We start from the raw sequence: 19,338 nt of genomic DNA, 5'->3' as shown, positions 1-19,338 counted from the left end.
TTTGTAATGTAGGGTTTTTTTATATAAATATATTGATCATGTTTTCTTCTTGTCTTCTAAATTTTTTTATACTCAATAAAGATTGCATTAGCCAAAGTGATATACAGTTTTATTTCAGCATATTTAACTTTTTATATTTAAATATTTCATACATAATTTATTTTAATAATGGTTTTATTGAAATATAATCTTCATATCATAAAATTAACTTCTTTAAAATGTACAATTCATTGGTTTCGGTATATTCATAAAATTGTGCAGCCATCAGGACTATCAAAGTTTAGACCATTTTCATCATTCAAAAAAATACTCCATACCTATTAAAAGTCATTTTCCATCAACCCATCTTCTCCATTCCTGGTAACCACTAATCTAATTTCTATCTCTATGGGATTTGGCTATTCTGGACTTTCATATAAATAGACTCATGCAATTTGTGGCTTTTTGTGTCCAGCTTCTTTCTTTCAGCATTTTTTCAAGATTCATTCAGGTTGTAGTATACATCAGTACTTTATACTCTTTAATTGCCAAAATTATGATTCTATCGTTATATAATTTTATTGCATATAAATATACTACTTTGTGTTTACCCTTTTATCAGTTGATAGATATTGAGCTGTTTTCTCTTTTTGGTTATTTTAAGTAATGCTACTGTGAACATCCGTTGCTATATAGAAATATGTTTTTTATTCTTTAGGTATATGCCTAAGAATTAAATTGTTAGACTTATGATGACCCATTGTTTAACTTTTTGAGGAACTACCAAACTGTTATTCAAAGTAGTTATATCATTTACTATTCCCACCAGTGACATTTAAAAGTTCTAGTTTTGCCACATCCTCTCATTAGTTGTATTACCCATCTTTTTTGTTTTAGTTAGTCTAGAAGATATAAAATGGTATCTTGTAAGTGGTTTTTATTTTGATTTCTCTAATGACTAAGGAAGGTGATTATGCTTTTATGTGCTTATTGCCCATTGTAAATCTTTTTTTGAGAAATAGCTTTTCAAATCCTTTACCCATTGTTTTAATTAGATTATTGTGTTCTTGTTACTCAATTGTGTGATACTTCATATATTCTGGATACAAGAACTATATGAGATAAATGACTTGCAAATATTTTCTCGCATTCTGTGGGGTGTGCTTTCACTTTCTTGATAGTGTCCTTTGGGGAGAAAAAGTTTCTAATTTTGATGAAGTGTATTTTATTTCTTTTTCTTTAGTTTGCTGTGTGGGGTCACTGAAATCTTTGTTCACTTATCTTTTATGATGAGCTAATGATTGGACAGAGATTTAATTAAATGCCTTGAATCAATAAGTCTTCCAGACTTTGCTGAGGTGTTCTATTTCTATTTATTGTCATGCATTGAATATTCCTACAAGCATTTATAAGTCTGCCTTAGCCTTCACTCCCTGCCAACACAGGGCCTCAAGGTCAGCCAGAGATGAGAGATTAGGAATTTTCTCCCTAATCCTAAAAATAAAGAAAATACGTCTTTCTGGTCATGCACACCATCATGCGCAATTGTATGGCCTTATAGATTCCTGGGAATATACAGGTCTTTTCAAATCCTGCTATGGGCATCTCATTCCATTTTTCCTAAGTTTTTTTTTTTTTTTTTTGGTGCCTATTGTTATGCACAACTATTATCCATATCAAAAGAAGCATAATACTAAAAATTGCTGTTTCTTTTCTTTTCTTTTTCCAATAAAAGCCTTAGGAGTAGGACCATTTACACAGCCTGAATCTAAGTCTGCTCAAATAAAAAAGAAGTCTTAAAAATGGAAGTTTTCAGGAAGCTGCTAGATCGGTTAAAATAGTGACAATCATCTGGGGATGAGGCCAAGAGTTCCCTTCCTGTTCTTCTCCCTCAAGTGTCTGCTAGGATGACGGTTTACCAGCTAGCTAAGTTACAAAGCTGGTGGGTCAGAGCTTCCATGCAGCTGTGCAGAGAGAGATGCCAAAAATCTCACTGTTTCGTAGAGATTTAGCTACTCTCCTCTTCCTGCCTAGTTTTATTAAGAAGTAAATGACATACTTACGTGATGATTTGATTTCCATATATTGTGAAATGGTTACCACAATTGGTGCTCTGTGAACTGGTGCAAGCTTTTGCTTATTTCCAGAGTTCTGAAAAAGTTGACTTTGATAATTTTTACTAGTATATTAATTTCCTTTCTGAAAGAGAAGACTTCTGGTCTTTACTGTTCAAAAGGTGCTTCCTGGATTTGATTTTGACAAAATGTGCATTTTCTTTTCTTTTTTTCCACAATGGTTATATATTTGTTCCTGTAGCTTTGATATGTTATGATTACTTTTTGTAATGTATTGATTATTTCTAGGTTTTTAAAAAACCCTATTCTATCAATATGGCTATAAATTTTATCTCTGAGATCACACTGCTTTAATAATTTTTTTCTGGGTAAATATATATTTAAATTTAAGGATAATAAAATTAATGGACAATTACAAGTGTAAAGAATATAATTCAGATCTATTTGTTTTTTTAGCTACAAATAAGAAAAAATATAGTATAGCTTTATTAATTAAAGATGTAAACTGAATTAGAAAAAAATGTGGAAGTTGAGTTACTTTACATATAAACTCATGTATTTCAAATAAATACTAAAAAGTTATGTTTATGAGCTTATGCTTTTTAAACAAAATATATTATGGGAAAATAAGAATTACAGGTCTCTCAACTTTATAAAACTAACACTGATCATTTGGATAATTTAAAACAATATTTTATTCTATTTAGTTTGCTCCTGAATACACATTTTTAAAAAGTGGATTGTCAAAAATATATTAAACTTGAACAGCTCCTTTTTTAAATTTTACTTTTTTTCTCTAGGACTTTGGAGATGATGGGTCCTTGTATATTACTAAGGTTACCACAACTCACATGGGCAATTACACCTGCTATGCAAATGGCTATGAAGAGGTTTATCAGACTCACATCTTCCAAGTGAACGGTAAGAAATGTGGTGTTGCTATAATTACTTTGTGCTTCAATAGATATTTGAAGAATATCACAGCTGACTAGGAAGGCAAGGCTTCAATTTTTTTTTTCTTTAGTTTTTGGAACTTACTGTTAATGGAAAATGTTTTTCAATTTAAAAAAAGTATTTGAGTGAATAAAAATTGTAAATTTGTACTACTATGTTTCAAATTCTCATAAAATGTTGCAAAATAACTTGTCGTAATTGGAAAATTAAAGCATAGGGAATTTGAATTACTTTTTTTAGCATGAGAATATCAACAAATAGGCAGCCATATAAATTTTAGAAACTGAAAAAAATTAAGCATTTAAAAATTTTAATTAGATCATCTATTTATCTGATCTTATTAATAATAGAGAACACTGTTATTTATGTACAACAAATTTTATACTCATAATGGTTAATTAAATGGCTGTGGACATTGGCTAAGTAGGCTGATCTCATTCTTACAATCAGAGCTTTGTTTTATTTATGAGTTACTTCAAATTTTAGTTATTTAGTTGAATTGTTACATAAAATTGCATGTGTCATTAATATATACTAATTTACTTTCATATTGATATATGTTAATTTTCTCTATGATTTATAAAAAAGAGGCAGAAACTTACTTGGCTTCCTGTAGAAATAGCAAGATGGCTAGTGTTGTTGATATAAATAAGAGGAGAGTGGCAGATATGAATTTGGACAGGTGACTTGAGGTGAGATCACATGGAGCCCTGTGAATCTAAATACTTGGATTCCCATTGTAAGTGTAATAGGAAGCCATCAAAGTGTTTAGTGTATGAAGTGGTGCAATCTGATTTGTTTTAGAATGACTGGAAGCACTAAGAGCTGTTAAAAAAAAAAAATTAAGTCTGGAAAGAGATAATGGTGGCTTAAGATATAGTCGAATGGTGAAGAGGTAAAGAAATGGTCAGATTTGAAATGTATTTTAAAAGTAGCTCTACAATATCCTGAGGAATAGCATGTGAGTGTGAGAGAAAGAGAATTAAACAAATAAATAACCCAAGGAATTTGAAGGAATCCTTTAGACATATGGTCATAATATTAACTATAATGGAGAAGAAGCACATTGGAAGATTGAGTGAAATTTTTTTGACTAGTTAATTTCAATACGATTATCCAGATAGAAGTCAAATATGCAAGCTAGTGTATATGTCTAGAGATCAGAGGGAAATGACAGGCCAAAGTTGTATATTTAATAATATCAAAGTGCAAAGACTATATTTAAAGCCATAAATCTGAGCTTGATGAGGCCACCTTACGAATAAATATAGTTGGATATGAAGTCAGAACCTTGGAGCTGATATTAACAAGAAGAAAAAAGATGACCTAGAATGAGCATCCTGTAATGGGAAATATGTATACTGGAAATCAATTAAGAAAATGTTGGAATAAAGGTTAAAAAGATTTGGGAGTTTATGGTTTGACACTCAACTCATCCTCCAGGCCTTATTTCTGGCTCAAAACCAGTTGGCAACTAGACATGGGGGAAGGCTTGTAATTGGGTTCTTGGCCCCAATCACCAGGTGCCGGCATCACTACTCCTGCACTTTGGGGGCATTATTAAGTAAAATAAGGGTTACTTGAACACAAGCACTGTGATACCAGGACAGTCGATATGAGAACCTAGGTGGCTACTAATCCAAAGGGATGGGGAGCATATACAGCATGGGAACACTGGACAAAAGAATGATTTATGTCCTGGGCAGTGTATTGGGACTGTGAAAGATTTCATTACACTACTCAGAACCATGTGCAATTCAATACTTATGAGTTGTTTATTTTTGGAATTTTCCTTTTAATATTTTTGGACATTGGTTGATTCCAGGCAACAAACTGTGTAAAACAAAACTGTGGCTATGTGGGGGACTACTGTATTAGCAGTGATTACCTAGGGTGAGCTCTCATGTTTACCCTTTTCTGGGAACAAAAATATCTGAACCTAGGAGTAAAACCAGTCTCTTTCTATCACTTCCTACTACATTTAATCTGCTTCGGAACTCTTGATGTAAACGTTTTCATGCGGGATGGGGCTGGGAAAGCGGAACAATGATATTATCATTGTTGAACATTGGTTGAAAGTGAACAGAGACAGAACTGTGCAGTACCAGATAACAATGTGGATCAAGGAAGGGAAATTTATAAAAGTCGTAGATGTGATCATCTTTTATGCCGAGGTGAATAATCTAGTAAAGGTAAAAAGCAGCTAATTTAAGCCAAAAAAAAAGAGGGAAAAGGCAGTAGTGAAGTCCTTCGAAAGTTGATATAATATAGTTACACTGATGGAAGGATTGGTCTTTGGAAGAGGAATAGTTAATCTGTCGAAACAGGGAGCAAGAAGACATGTGTTGGGAACAAGTGCTCAGCATGGGGGCATGAGGAAATACTCTATTGCTTAAGAGTTTTTCAGTGCAATGAAGAACACCAACTATTGGAAATAACAAGTTTGTAAGAACGTTAGTGATTTGAGGAGATGATGAGATATAAAATAATTATCTTGCAGGTTAAGAAGGTGATGGAAATAGTGGTATATAGTTGGTATATTGGGCAGATCTTTGGGTGTCCTTGAGAAGGTAGATATTTGTTTGTTTGTTTGTTTTCAGTTGTGGTTGGCTGTGAATTTGCAATCAGAGAAAGATTTGATTTTAACCAGTATTTAACCAGAGTTAGGTATGAGGAAGTTAACTAAGTTTACAAGAGAATGATTGTAATAAGGGACCACAGAATAAGTGATAAACTAAGGAAAGAAGTGAGGCCATGAGAAATGTAAAATGAAGTGACAAATTGACTGGAGTTTCCACGTTGTTCAGATAATAATATAATGGAGTACTATATAAAAATAAATGCAATACCTTCACTGAAAGCCTTTTCTCAAGGCATATGACTATTTCTGTCTATAAGAAATACTTTTAATTAGGTCAAGTCTATATAAAAGAATATTTGGGACTTTAAGTTTTGATAGATGTTTAGGAAGCCTAGCTAATCTAACTCTAACTTGCTACTTTGGCTTTAGCTGAAAGGGAAAAACAAAGCATTAAAAAAAACATTACTTCATCAAATTCAACTATAATTAATCAAAACTTTGTTCTACTGCATTTTTATCAAAAAGGGAAAACCATACGTGCATTTCAAGAAAACTCTTTAATATTTAAATCTTCTTTTTGAAGAAGCCAAAAAGCTGTAGGAAATGTATGTGTACTAGTAAGAGATTACCTTTAGCTGCTATAACAGAGACTCACAGCAACAGGGCTGAAAGAAGATATCAGTGTGTTTTAATTTTGCATGGAAGAAACCCTGACGAGGTGGTTTGCGATGGTCACTCCACAGTGTCATCAAGGTCCTACGCTCTCTCTACGGCAATTAGCACATGGTTTCCATTCTTGGCGTCATCCCTTGTTTTCCAAATGGTTATGCAAATTCCAATGATCAAGTTCATATTTCTCAAGGAAAAAAAGGAAGAAGGGGGAAGGAAAAACAGCGCCTGATACCAGAGAGAACACTTTGAAAAGAACTTTAGTGGAAGCGCCAACAATAACTCCCACTGGCCATCTCTAAATGCGGAGATTATAAAGTATATTTCTTTGACCTTAATCTGCAACAATTAAGGGTTCAGTTCATTTTAAAGATGAGAAGAAGGTAGGGATACATTTTGTAGGTAATTAGCCATCTTTATCAGTAAAGTGTCTGGTATGTCAAAACATTTTGCAAAACTAATAGAATAATGACTGTTACACAACAAAACGAGTAAATTTGGAGGTCTAATAGGCTTTAGTAAGTGATGCATGAATCAGGCAGCATCCCATCTAGCAACTAGAGGGAGATCTGACAGGTTGCACAAAATGGAAGATTTTTATAAAAAGGAAGGTGGGGCCAGGGAACTATTAATAAAAGAAAGGATTATTTGGGGGCCAAAGTCTCTTTTATTTGGAGGATGAGAACAGAAAGTGTTTTAATCGGGCAGATTTCTGTGGGTGATGATGATGGTCTACCTGACAAATGACCTTACTGGTGTTTAACCAAAAAAATTCAAGACAGATTAATTAAGATAACATTTCTAGGAGAGGTTGAAACTGAAATTTGATCAGGTATTAAAACTAGTTTTGCTTTCATGGCTTTTAGCATGACTGATGCCAGTTTGAGCCTATTGTCTTCTCTTTAACATGACACTTTACAATAAAATGTTTTGAAGTGGTAGGATTAGCTATAAAACAGCAGCCCTACAAATGATTGGCTAAACAAGCCATTCTTCCCTTTTTTTAGTGTTTCCTTTTCCTTTGGTTTTATGGTGTTTTAGATTTGGCATAAAAACTTTAAACATATGTTTTGTGTATAAATAAGTATAGTAAACTTGAGATCACTCAGAAAATTGTTATAGTTCAATCACAAAAGAATAGTTAGGAATGTGCTTTGACAGTGAAAAAATACAATGAAAGTGCAAGAAAAATGTAAATTAGATAGCCAAATAGCACATTTATGGACCCAATAAATCTCTAAAACTAGTTTAACTCATTTTTCATTCTCCATCCACTTTTCAGAAAAGGTTAAAAAGACCTTTAGAAAATTAGATTTTCATAGGGAATTTAACATATTTATCTTAACAATTTGTCAATTAGTAATAAAAATAAAATATATCATTGATTACCATAAAAAGCTCTGAAAATACCACTAGTTAATGGAATTTGTGAAAGAGTGCTTTTGAAGTGCAAAGTCTATTTAAATATCCCAGGGTGCATGCCAAATAAAAGTCTATCAATATCCCTGTTTCTTTTCAAACAATGAGAAATTAGATTATTGAAATATGAGAGTGCTTCTGTGTCCTTGTCAGAAGAAACATTATGTATAAATCAAAGAAACTTGACTCTGCCAGTGGAATTCATTTCATGCTTTTCTTTTCCTTTTTACATAAAGTAAATCGTCTTTAGATCTTCAGCGTATGATACAGAATGTTTGAAATTTTAAAAGTTATTCAGTGTTTACACTACCTTCTGGGCAGAAAGCTTGTCCATATTCACAATAGACCCTTAGTATGCTGCTGTTTCTCTCTCATTCATATTTTTTAAGACAAAGTTGCTGGTTTTAGAGGATGTCTGTATAGAACACCCCCATTTTTTTTCATTCAAAGCTAGAAAGTGGCTTAAGTCTAAGGCAATAATGTGCTGCTTCATTTGCATCATAGAATTAAACTTCCTTGTCCATTCCCAGGCAGCCTTCCCTGCTAACCCTGCTATACTTTCTGCATGGCCAAAGTGCGAATGGGAATAAAAACCTTTGGCTCGAAAGATCCAGAAAGCTGGAAGTGAGAGGCCTACTTTCTCCTCTCTCCTCCTTCTACTGTGAGTTATTGAAGGATGAAAGAGAGAGATGCCTTGAGGGTTATTCTGGCTCAGTGATTTCTCTAACTGTGGTTCTTATGCAACCAACCTTGAAGACTTGTTTTAAATGCAAATTCTCAGTGCAGGGCACACCATGCCCACTGAATCTGAGGCTCTGAGCCCGAGGTAGAACAATCTGTATTTTAACAAACCTTCTTGAAATCTTGGACAATAAAGTTTGAGAACTGCTCTAGCAATTGTTTTCTCTCGAAATCTGAGAAGTGGGAGTATGCATTCCTTCCTCATTCTCCAGCTTTATTCTCTTAATTTTGACTTGAAACTAAGCTTATAGTGATCTGAGTGAGTGACTATCCTTTAGTGGAGGTGAGATCAGACATGTATCAAATCAGTCTTCCCCTCATGAGGTCTTGCAATTGACAATCTAGATGTCTTCCTCCAAACCTCACACTGGCGACCTCAGCTGTGGTCAAGGTCCTCTGACAGCTTGTTATTGCAGGAACCAGTCTCTCTGCCACTCTTCTTAAGAACTTTATTTGATACAGGAAGCTTAATCAGATGCTCTCGAGGTAGCCCAGATGTGTCAGGGATTCAATGCCCCCATAGAAAGCCCTTAACGAACGAGAGACACAAGTCAATGGATAAGAAGCACAGTTTTCCATTCAAACCTTGAGAAGATTCTTAGCTGCACTGTAAATGATTCTTTAGTGGGTCCACACTGAAACTGAGCTCTTTTTGCTTATAGTAATAACATGCTCATGAATCTCATGAATGCACCTTACCCATTTTTTTTTTGCTATTTTTTTTTTCTTCTATCTTATTTTTTCTACTCTCTAATTTGTGCTTCCTAGGATTTCTTCTCAATCAACTAACTGACCCTAAGTTCTTTTCTCAGAGCTTCTCTTGCAGACACTCCTACTTAGAAAAGTCCCTGCCTTAATTACTATTGCTGCCCTTTTGTACTCTCCCTGAGAAGTGCTAGTAGATGCTACATGTTTGCTTCCAGAAGGCTTTGAAATATGACAGAACAGTACATTAATTCATTAACTCCAAAGCCTAAAAATTCTCTCTCTCTGTTATTTCGCATGCTAAATTATGTCCAGTTACACTGTTCAATAGAGCTCTTCTGAGCTTCTGCAATTAGATTAAATCATGACACCAAGATACTCCAATTATGCAATAGAAAGAGCATAGAGATGCTCAAAATTTAATATATAATCTAATTATTAAATTCCCAGAGAGAGATAAAACTTTAAAGATTAAAGTTTCAATAAATTAGTCCAAAGTAATTAATATCCAAAATTAAATTCTGCTCTTGCAACATAAAGTTTAAAGAAAATCTAAAAGTTTTAAGTACAACTAAAGTCTAAAGAATCAAATTGTTCCTTAATTTTTTATTTTGTTCCCTTTAAGTGAAAGAGGTCCTTGAAAAGTTTGTAGCTTTGGGATAACTTCAACATGTGTATATTGGAGTAATTTCACTGGATTTAAATGTACCATCATGTTATTTGCTTTCAAGTGGTCGCATTAGTTCTTTATTCATGATTTTCTTAGTATTCTGTCTTCTGCTGAGCTGCATAGCTTTTAGAATTCTATTTTATCTCTACTATTGGCTTATTAGCTATACTTCTGATTTTATTTTATTTTATTTTATTTTATTTTTTTAGGTGCAACTATAAGGTATATTTACAATGTACAATTTTAACTTATTGTCATCTATCTATCTTCAAATATTTTACCTCTCACATATAAAATAAAAACCCTAAAATAGCATACTTAGATCTCTCCCCTTTCCATACTTTGTGATAATATTGGCAAACATTTTACTACTCCGTATGTTTTTCCCCCACATGCATTATTTTATTTTTGCTTTCAATAGTTAAATATCTCCCACAGATACATATTTTTTAAAAAAATAAGTATGTGAGACTTTTACATTTACCCTTTCTAAACCCCCTTATTCTTTCATGTAAATCCAAATTTCTGAATTTTCCCTTAGCTTAATAAACATCTTTTCACAATGTGAAGTTCAGGTCTGCCCCATGTCCTTGACCCAGTCTGTGAACTATTTTTTACCTGTTTATGAAAGTATAGAATTTATGAGTAGGCTTTGAAAAAGTTTTATGGTAATTTCTTATTGCTACGTCATCTCTGTAAATGATCTTATTTTCTGGTAACTGTAGAAGTTGGAGGGAAAAAAAATAAGATGCCTACTACAGATAGCTTCGGAATCACTTCCCTAAGTCCTTGGAGTCCTCCACTGGACCCTCTGTTTCAGGGGGACAGCATAAGAGACAACATGTAGATGTTATAGGACAGGCCTTGTGGTAGCAGATAACACTTTTGCCTACTTACCTGGACTCATAATTAGTGTGCTTGGTTATAAGGGAGTCTGAAAAAGGTAAGCCAGCTCTGGGCTCAGAAAAAAGAGAGAATACATTTGGTATACATCCATCCTGATTTTACCACAGAACACCGTGCTCCTAAGTTTTCTGGGAGAAAGATCGAACCATGGGAAGTGTCACCTTTGTCTGAAAACATTTAAGACAATCATATTGTCCCTGGGAATAGGCATTTTGGACCCAATGCCACAATAGAAATTCTTGCAGTTGTGAAACCAGGTCCACAGTGGTTTCACCAACATTGTTTCAGCTGGCATATATACTTTAGCCAATTCCAAAACTAAAATCGAGATTAATGTTTCTAAAGACTGTACCTTCAGGGAGCTAGAAGAGACCTTCACCTCGCTGTGAGCTCCACAATATATCATTTCTTCAGTTTAGAAAGTTTCTAGACCTTGTGCCATATTTATTTCTGCTACATTTCTAGACCTTGTGCCATATTTATTTCTGCTACATTTCCCCCTGCTTCTAACGCACTTTCTCTTGTCTGTTCCATTATTTCTTTCAGGAGTGCTCAGCCACTTGAACCATCTACTCTATTGGGACTCCTTCCTTTTCCTTTTGATAGAGCAAAGCACTAGAAATAAGTGTCTTCCTTCTTTTTTATTGTTCTCTGCTTTCTGGCCCAACCATTTTTGTTTTCATGCATTTCTTGATGTGTTATCTTATGGAATCTGTCATGGTGAGATATTTAAAAATATTACATTTCGGTCTGTCAAAAACATTCATGCTTCAAACAAGTATTTTCCACTTTGTCCTTACTGATTTGAGTAATCCCATCCAGAGGCTAGTTTTTCATTAGAATGATATCTAACCCATGCCCAGACACGATCCATCATTACCTTGGCTAGTGTGCTTCATCGTGGTTGTGACTTCCTTCAGAGTCTTCATTTCATAGATTTCTTGGCATGTGCCCTTGGGTACCGAGGATAGCTCCATGACCACCTGTACTACCACTATTCTGCAATACATCCTTGGATGCCAGAATTTTATACCGCTCTTCTGCCTTTCTAACACATTTTTTTTCCCCATAATTTGTATAAATACTTTTTAGAGATCTAGGAAATGTTACTCTTATTTTTGTGTTTCCCCAACTTAAGAATTATTCTTATTTTGTGTTTTCCTAACTTCACATTTATGAGATCAGGTCACATCTTTCCTCTTCTTAAAATCCTATAGTGGCTCCCAATGTCACTCAGATTAAAAGCTAGTCTTTTGAGTGTCCTTCCAAACCATAAGGGTTCTGATTTTGCGGTAACTTCCTATTCTGTTACCTTCCTTCTTGCAGACTCCACTCCAGCAGCACTTAACATTCACTACTTTTTTGTCCTTAAATATTTGCAGTTGGTTATTCTCTCTGCCTGAATAACTTTCCAGACTTCCACAGAGCTCAGTTTCAATCTCTTTCAACTCTTTTCATTAAATGTCCCTTTCTTAATGAAGCCTATCCAGACTACATAATTTAAAATTTTAACTAGTTCTCACCATTCTATACTTAACGTCTCTTAACTTTATTTATCCATAACACTATCACCTTCTATCAAGTTGCATTTACTATTTACAGTTTTTTCTCTCATATTTTATCTTTGAAATAGAGATACATTCTTCAATGTATGCTTATAAAAAGCAATGGGTCTACTAAACTGGCAGCATCTTTTTCTTTCTTAGTGGTATATAAATAACTTCTTAGATTTAATTAACTAAGGTAAATTACTTATTTAATATATTTACAGTTTATTTTCGATCTCTCTCACCAGAGAAGATCCTTTCTCATTTCTTCTCTCCCTCCCTTTCTCTCTCTCCATCTTCTCTCTCTCTCTCTCTCTCTCGCTCTCCCTCTCTCTCTCTGTTCTTAGGTGCCTAGAACAGAGCCTTGCACATGAACAGATGAATAAATGTTTCTCATTAGTTCCTGGTTCAGAATCCCTTTGAAAAATCACTCTCGTCTGCTCTCTGAGATTTTTCCACTCTCCTCTGATGTCATATCAACTATCCATGGTTTTATTAAATAGACAACTAAAATATTTCCTTATTTTTTAATAATGCCTTTTTTAAGAGCCACCTTTCCGTGTGTGTGTGTGTGTGTGTGTGTGTGTGTGTGTGTGTATTGGACTTCTGGCTGCTCTGTCCTCTGAAATGTTTCCCTAAGTGAATCTCTTTCTACAGTTTAATCACTCTTTCTTTCTTTATTTTGTTCTTATTTTCTAGTACTCACATCCTGATAGAAAAATTAAAGAATATTTTTTAAACCACTCCAATTTTTCCTTGACATCCTAAGCAAACCCAATTCTTAGAGACATTAGAGATATGGGAAGTTTAATTGCTGTCTTAGGCTTTAAGTTTTTTTTTTTTTTCCTCTATCCAGATTTTGAGATTTATTTCTCTAAAATAAGAGACTTTTTGTGTTGTATTTGTTTATAAATAAAATGTCATTTTTCTTTGGGTGAAGACATATTGTAAATCTTTGCAATCTAAGGCTATGATCAGAATTTATATAAATAGAAAAACCAGATGCTTGGTTTCCTCTGCTATCCAAAAGTAGAGTGTTCCTCTTAAACATTTCATAAACTAAAATGATGTATAATGTAGAAGCAATTACCTTGAGACAGAGCTTGCTAATGGATGCACAAAATAAATGCAAATAAAGCCCAGACGCTCACAGACACAGTTCAAAGCTATGGTGCTTGAGGCTGCGATGTCAAGTGCAGCTCCCAGGGAAGGAGTGTGGAGGGGCCACTCTGGCTGTCCTGGGCTGTGCGCAGCCCCTATGACAGCCTGCAGCAGCGCAAACTGATAAGTGCTACTTTCATGGTTCACCTTTTTTGTAAAAGTGAATATTCTCTGCAGATTTTTTTTCAGTTAGGGAAAACAGGTACTGACTGATACATATCTTTTGTAAAAACGAAGTGGTGTAATGTGAACTTTCAAAAAGGGAGGGGCACCTGTACTTGTTACCTCATAGCAGTGGGCTGTTGTCCAGGAGCCTTTGAACAAGTCTCTCTTTATAGAAAGTTAGCTCTGCAAGGTGCCTCCTTGTAACTCATGATAGTTAATGGAATTTGGGTAGTCAGTTTGGTACTGCCTACCTAGGGCCGCTCCTAATACTTTAAAGCAATAATCTATACTTAGTGCTTTGTAACATTAATGGAAATTAGCTGCCTGTGCATTAGGAAAAAAAAAAAAATGCCGCCCACAGACCTGATTGAAAAATAGCAAAAGCCATTTACTAGTACCAAACAAAGGACCTATCCCTGCTTTAGCCTTGATTGAAATACCAGACAGAACTGTATGTGTATAATTCAAAGTTGAACTATGACAGTTCATACACAGGATGACCTGCTTCCTAAGGTCTGTATTTGTTAGATACAGCTCTGCCTACATAAACAGAAGTATTCACTTCTGGAAAAAATAGTCAGCCAATGAGATAAAATTTTATTATCCCATATTTATTAAAGCTTAAGGCCTAAAGCCACATGTTGAGACTGCAGCATATAGAAGCCAACTTTCCTTCTATTAAAAAAAATTAGCTCTGAGAAACATGCCATGAGGACTAAGTTACCCACTGGAGCCACTTAAAAAGCTGTGATTCTTCCAGTTTTAATGTGCAACCACACTTTTTGCAAATTTCTCAAGGTTTGCTAAAGCATCAGATATTGGGCATGTAGGGGATCAGTAAATAACACCACTCTCTTATGATCTTGCCTTCTGAACCAATTAAGAGAAAGGTAGTGAGTCATATAAAGCACAAAATATCCTCTACCTTACAGAAAAGCTACCTAGAGAACGTGGTTGAAATATAAGGCAATTATTTAATTGTCGTAATTTAATTTGCCCACCATGTCCCAAACATCGCTGTAGACCTCAGCACACAGAAACAGCGCCAGTACTACTGATTGGCCAAGAGGGCTGAAAAGAATGCATCCTCTTTGCAGGCAGATCCCAAATGTAAGAAGGGATGAGCAGAATATGCTCAGTCTTTCTCAAAACACATAAAACAGACACTTCATCCTTTTACTTCTGGACTTAGTAATGGCTGGGGAGAGAAACACTCCTGGACATGAATCAAAGAGTCGTGTGGATCTTTTTGTTAACAGAGTCAAATCTCTCAGGTAGATGACTCATTCTTAGATACTACAGTCCTGTACTCACCTACTCATTCAGCCAGAATTCTTTTATGGTATAAATGAATATACTTATATACTTTTATGGGTAAGTGAATGTACTGAATCTTGTTTTTTAATATAACAAAATTATTTTCCTTCATAAAATTATGATCTAATTATATCTATACTCATATTTAAATTAGCATGACATGGTTTGCTGGACTAGTTTACACAGGTCAACAGGAGTGATATTTCACAGATTACTTCTGTGTATAAAAGTACTGGATAATGTTACAAAACACACGTGAGGTGGTCAGCACTTAAAGAAGAGTATAATGGCTAATTAATGTAATGACACTTGTATAACAAGAGAGTCAAAAGAAGGTTAATGTGATAATGAGGCTTGTTTGATCTTAAAGATTTAGCATGAGGGCACTCTCAGGATAGCTTAATTAGATTTTAAGCACCTTTTACAATTTGCATGTGTACTTGTTAATCCATATGTTCTAAAAATAATTTTACTTTAAATGAATGAATTTGCTTAACCTCTTTTTCTGTGTTGTTTTATTGTTACTGGTGATGGTATATATATTTTAATTTTTCATTTTATGTGTATTATTTATTTTATTTCTTCCATATTATGCTTAAATTATAGTTCAATTCATTTTAAAATTGCAAAATAATAGCTTAGTATAATTCAAGTACTTACGACATGACTGGACTCATTAACTAATCTTTATGTCGTTTAGTATACTTTATTGTACCATACGATATATCAGTAAATTCGATTTTATTCTTTGATAACTGTGACATTTCTAAACTTGACCAAATTTAATTTAACAATGAAATAGAACATCATTTGTAGCACTAATTCAGTCAATAGTATACCATTTTCTGGAGAACTGAGGAAATATAAGATTGCATTTTCATATTCTGTATTCAGGCTTTAAGAGTTCTCCAAATTAATACCCTTTTTTATGCTTTTCTTATACTTGAGTGATTATTATAATTTATTTACATTGCTTTTATTACTCATTCCTTATTTCTTTTTCAATGCAGTTTACTCTTGCACAACATTAATTCTTAAAGTCATCGAGGCGTGAGTACTGGCATGTATGGGTTGCTCATTTTCTCTGGCCTATTTAAGTCAGATCCATTTTCTTTCATTTTCTGAAGGCTCAATTTATGTTCCATGTTTTCCATGAAGGTTTAAGTGAACACTGCAGCTCACAGTAATCTCTTCCACTTCATACACCCTGCATTAGTACATTGTTTTTGGTTTTTGTTTTTTCATTAGAAGTAATTAATTTGATTTTCATGCCACTTTTCTTTTAGGTTTTTAATGTATATAGAGCTTTGTAATTAGATATCCAAAGAACAAAGGTCATATTTCAAAAATTCATTGCTTTCTTTACAGGCTTAATTTTGTATTTTGCAAATAGCAAGTAATAAACAAATCTTAATCTATTTTGTTCATTAAACTACTTTTTAACATTTTAATATTTAACAGAATAAAATAAGTAATCAATGGCATGAGGACTGGAGAAAGTTGGTTACTCTATATGTACTCATGATATTTGTGTCTCAAGATGTAGTACCCTCACCCTATGATGAAATCAGTGCTTAGACTAATTTCACAGTAGGTCAGGTCATTAATTAAGTGTTCTGGTGGCATAAAAAAGGACAGAGTTCCAACCCATATAGCCTTTTGGAAATTTGAGATAGCAGCTAAATCCAAAAAGTTGTGCGTGAAGTGCAAAAGAAAAACTATTTCAAAATGGAATAAGGAAACATTCTTGGCTTGTTTAAATTTTCTCTTAATAGCAGGATTGCTATTCATTTAGATAAATATAGTTGAGACTCAGGGAGAAAGGTGTGGTCAGGCAAATAACATTTTTTCCTCAAACGATATGCATATTGGTTTATTTCAATATATTTATTGAGAATATATTAAGTACAAACGGGTTTTAATTTAGTTGTGATTAGGCAAGCATACTTCTAAAAGTTTGATGTCAATAAATACCCCATAGTGATAAAGTGTTAAGAGATGTTGTAATTATTGCTAATTATGATGAATATGATGATGATGACAGACAAAAGAAAATGAGAAATCAGTTTAGATTGGAAGTCTCTGATTATTTCATTGTTAATTAGGTGGCCTGAAAAGCTCTTTTTTGCTTCAGGCTTCAAATTCCAGCTAACTCAAACTAGTTTAAATAAGCTTTGCCAGAGGGTGAGTAGGAGGTTTGCTATACACTGGCATTTATAATACTGACTTAGGAGTATGCTTCATGACAAAATATGGATAATTTTGTGTCTCATATGTTCCATAAGGAATTAACAATAGAAAATACATCATTTGTGACTATCAGTAATGCTCTGTCACTATTAATAGATAATTTATGCTGTTAAATTTAGAGTTTCCTCCAACTCATTTTTTGATTTAAGGCCACTATTTTAAAATAAAAGCAATTCATATGCAAGCAGAACAAACACTCAATGAGAACAACACCCCACAACTAAACAGTCTTCTTCCTCATAAACTCTACTCACAATGTCTTAAAAAATAATAATAATAAAAGATTTCTTAGAAAGTATCTGGGAAATTTATAGATGATAACAGTGTATTATACAGTAATTATTATATATTGAAATTGTTAGTATCACTTTTGAAAGCAAATCTTTTGAAGTAACATCACTATGTCAAAGAAATAACAAATTATTTATGGAAAGTAAGTTTTTTTAGAAGAAAAGGTATATTATTAAATCAACTGATATATTTTGGCAAATATTTTAAGTTATAGAGTAGCAAAAAAAAAAAAAGGTAAATAGTAGTGCCATCTATTGAAAAAACTGAAAACTACAGTTTCTTCTAAAGTAAGGAAAACTAAGACTTTCATACTTAAAGTACTATATTTCCAAAACTGATGATTCCTTATTTTGTGATTATTGTAAATTATTATTATGTCACAGTAAATACTGGAACTGTATTAAAGATAATATGTGTGTGTGTGTGTATATATATGTGTATGTGTATATATGTTTGAGTGTATGTATATGTAATTAATAATGTGATACCTCTAATAATAAATGTTGGCTATTGATTTAAGTTTAGCTAGGCTGACTTCATTCACTTTAATAATAATAAATTTAATCATTAAAGAAAATTAGATTTAATATTAAATACTTTCTGCTAAAAAATTAAACAATGAATAGCTATGTGGTAGAAGATGAATCATGTCCCTTTTTATTTAGCCTAATTTGATATGCAGAAAATATTTTAACATGTAAAATTTGCATATTTATGTTTCAGTACTCTACTATGAATATTTTAATATTTTATTGTCTTTTTAATTTTGGTTCAATTATATATAATAATAGATTATTATTTAGAAAACTCTAATTAGATTGACTGTTTTCAATAATTTTAAATTATATCTTGGATTTTTCCAAATTTGCTACAGTACACCTGGATAGAATAATCTATATGCTATCTGGTCTGGTCTGGTCAAATTGTCAGAGTGATTTGAATAGTTTATGAGATTTAAACTTTTAAAGATATATACTAATTAAGAGACAAGACTACAGAGAAGAAAGGAGCAGAAAGCAGTGGTGATATCTATTGACCTTTAGGATATGATCAGATTATATGTTGTAGGTGACAGGTGCCAGAGCATTAACAAGTGCAGCAGAGGGTTTGGAACAATGTGATTGACAAGAGCAGCAACTATAAACACAAGCACCACCTTAACAGGGAGAAACTAAAATGTAGCCTGAGGCGCGGTACGATGGTGACTATTCGAACATGAAGCTGATATTATGCTCTCATTCATTCATTTCCTCATACATATGTAATTGACCTATTTTGTAATTGTAGGTTGAGTTTTATTACATACTATGCTGGATGCTGAGGATCCAATAGTGAGCAACTAATAGCTATATTCTTTGAAGAGCTTACTGTCATTCTTGATGTTAACCCAACCTCCCATATATTAAATACAAACTGCCCTTTTCTCAAAAAATTTTACTGCCATTGGTCTGATCATATAATGAGCTGAGAAATCTATGATAAGCAAAGTATAATTGGACTATGAAGATACAGTAATCAAGGTGGTGTGGTACTGGCATAGGATAGTTATGTAAATCAGCAGAACAGAATTGAGAGCATTGGAGAAGAAAAAGTGAATGTTAAGTTGAGAAGAGCAAAGGAAAATACAAACCTGTGACCATGAACTGGAGCCCACGAGATTGGCTTGGTATCCATGTCAATTCTCACTGCCGCCAATTTGAGGTTAATGTCCTGAGATTCTGGCTTTCTTTTGTTCAGAACTAACTGCACACCATGTCCAGGATCTGACAAAGCTAGAGGGAAATTGGAGCAGTTGCAGGCTTGGCTGCTGCCCCAACCCAGTCAACCACATGAGCCCCAGATCAGCAACCATATTCGTGAGCTAGGAGATCACACAAGGATCTTGCCCCAACATTAAAAAATGGCTTC

The 19,338-nt window shown here is 33.6% G+C and overlaps 1 protein-coding gene across 2 annotated transcripts in view; it reads left to right on the top strand.

Moving 5' to 3' along the window:
* The window catches only part of FSTL5 (follistatin like 5), a 544,717-nt gene that overhangs the window by 389,687 nt on the left and 135,692 nt on the right, over nucleotides 1–19,338 (top strand). For both annotated transcript variants that reach the window (XM_039876278.1, XM_039876277.1), the window contains exon 8: nucleotides 2,855–2,975. In XM_039876278.1, the coding sequence (XP_039732212.1) occupies nucleotides 2,855–2,975 (121 nt within the window). The remainder of the gene's footprint in view (nucleotides 1–2,854; nucleotides 2,976–19,338) is intronic.

This window comes from Pteropus medius, unplaced genomic scaffold (assembly GCF_902729225.1).
Source record: "Pteropus medius unplaced genomic scaffold, Ma_sr-lr_union100, whole genome shotgun sequence".
Lineage (NCBI taxonomy): Eukaryota > Metazoa > Chordata > Mammalia > Chiroptera > Pteropodidae > Pteropus > Pteropus medius.
Note: the sequence above shows the minus strand (reverse complement) of the source record. Positions and strands in the feature narration are given on the sequence as shown.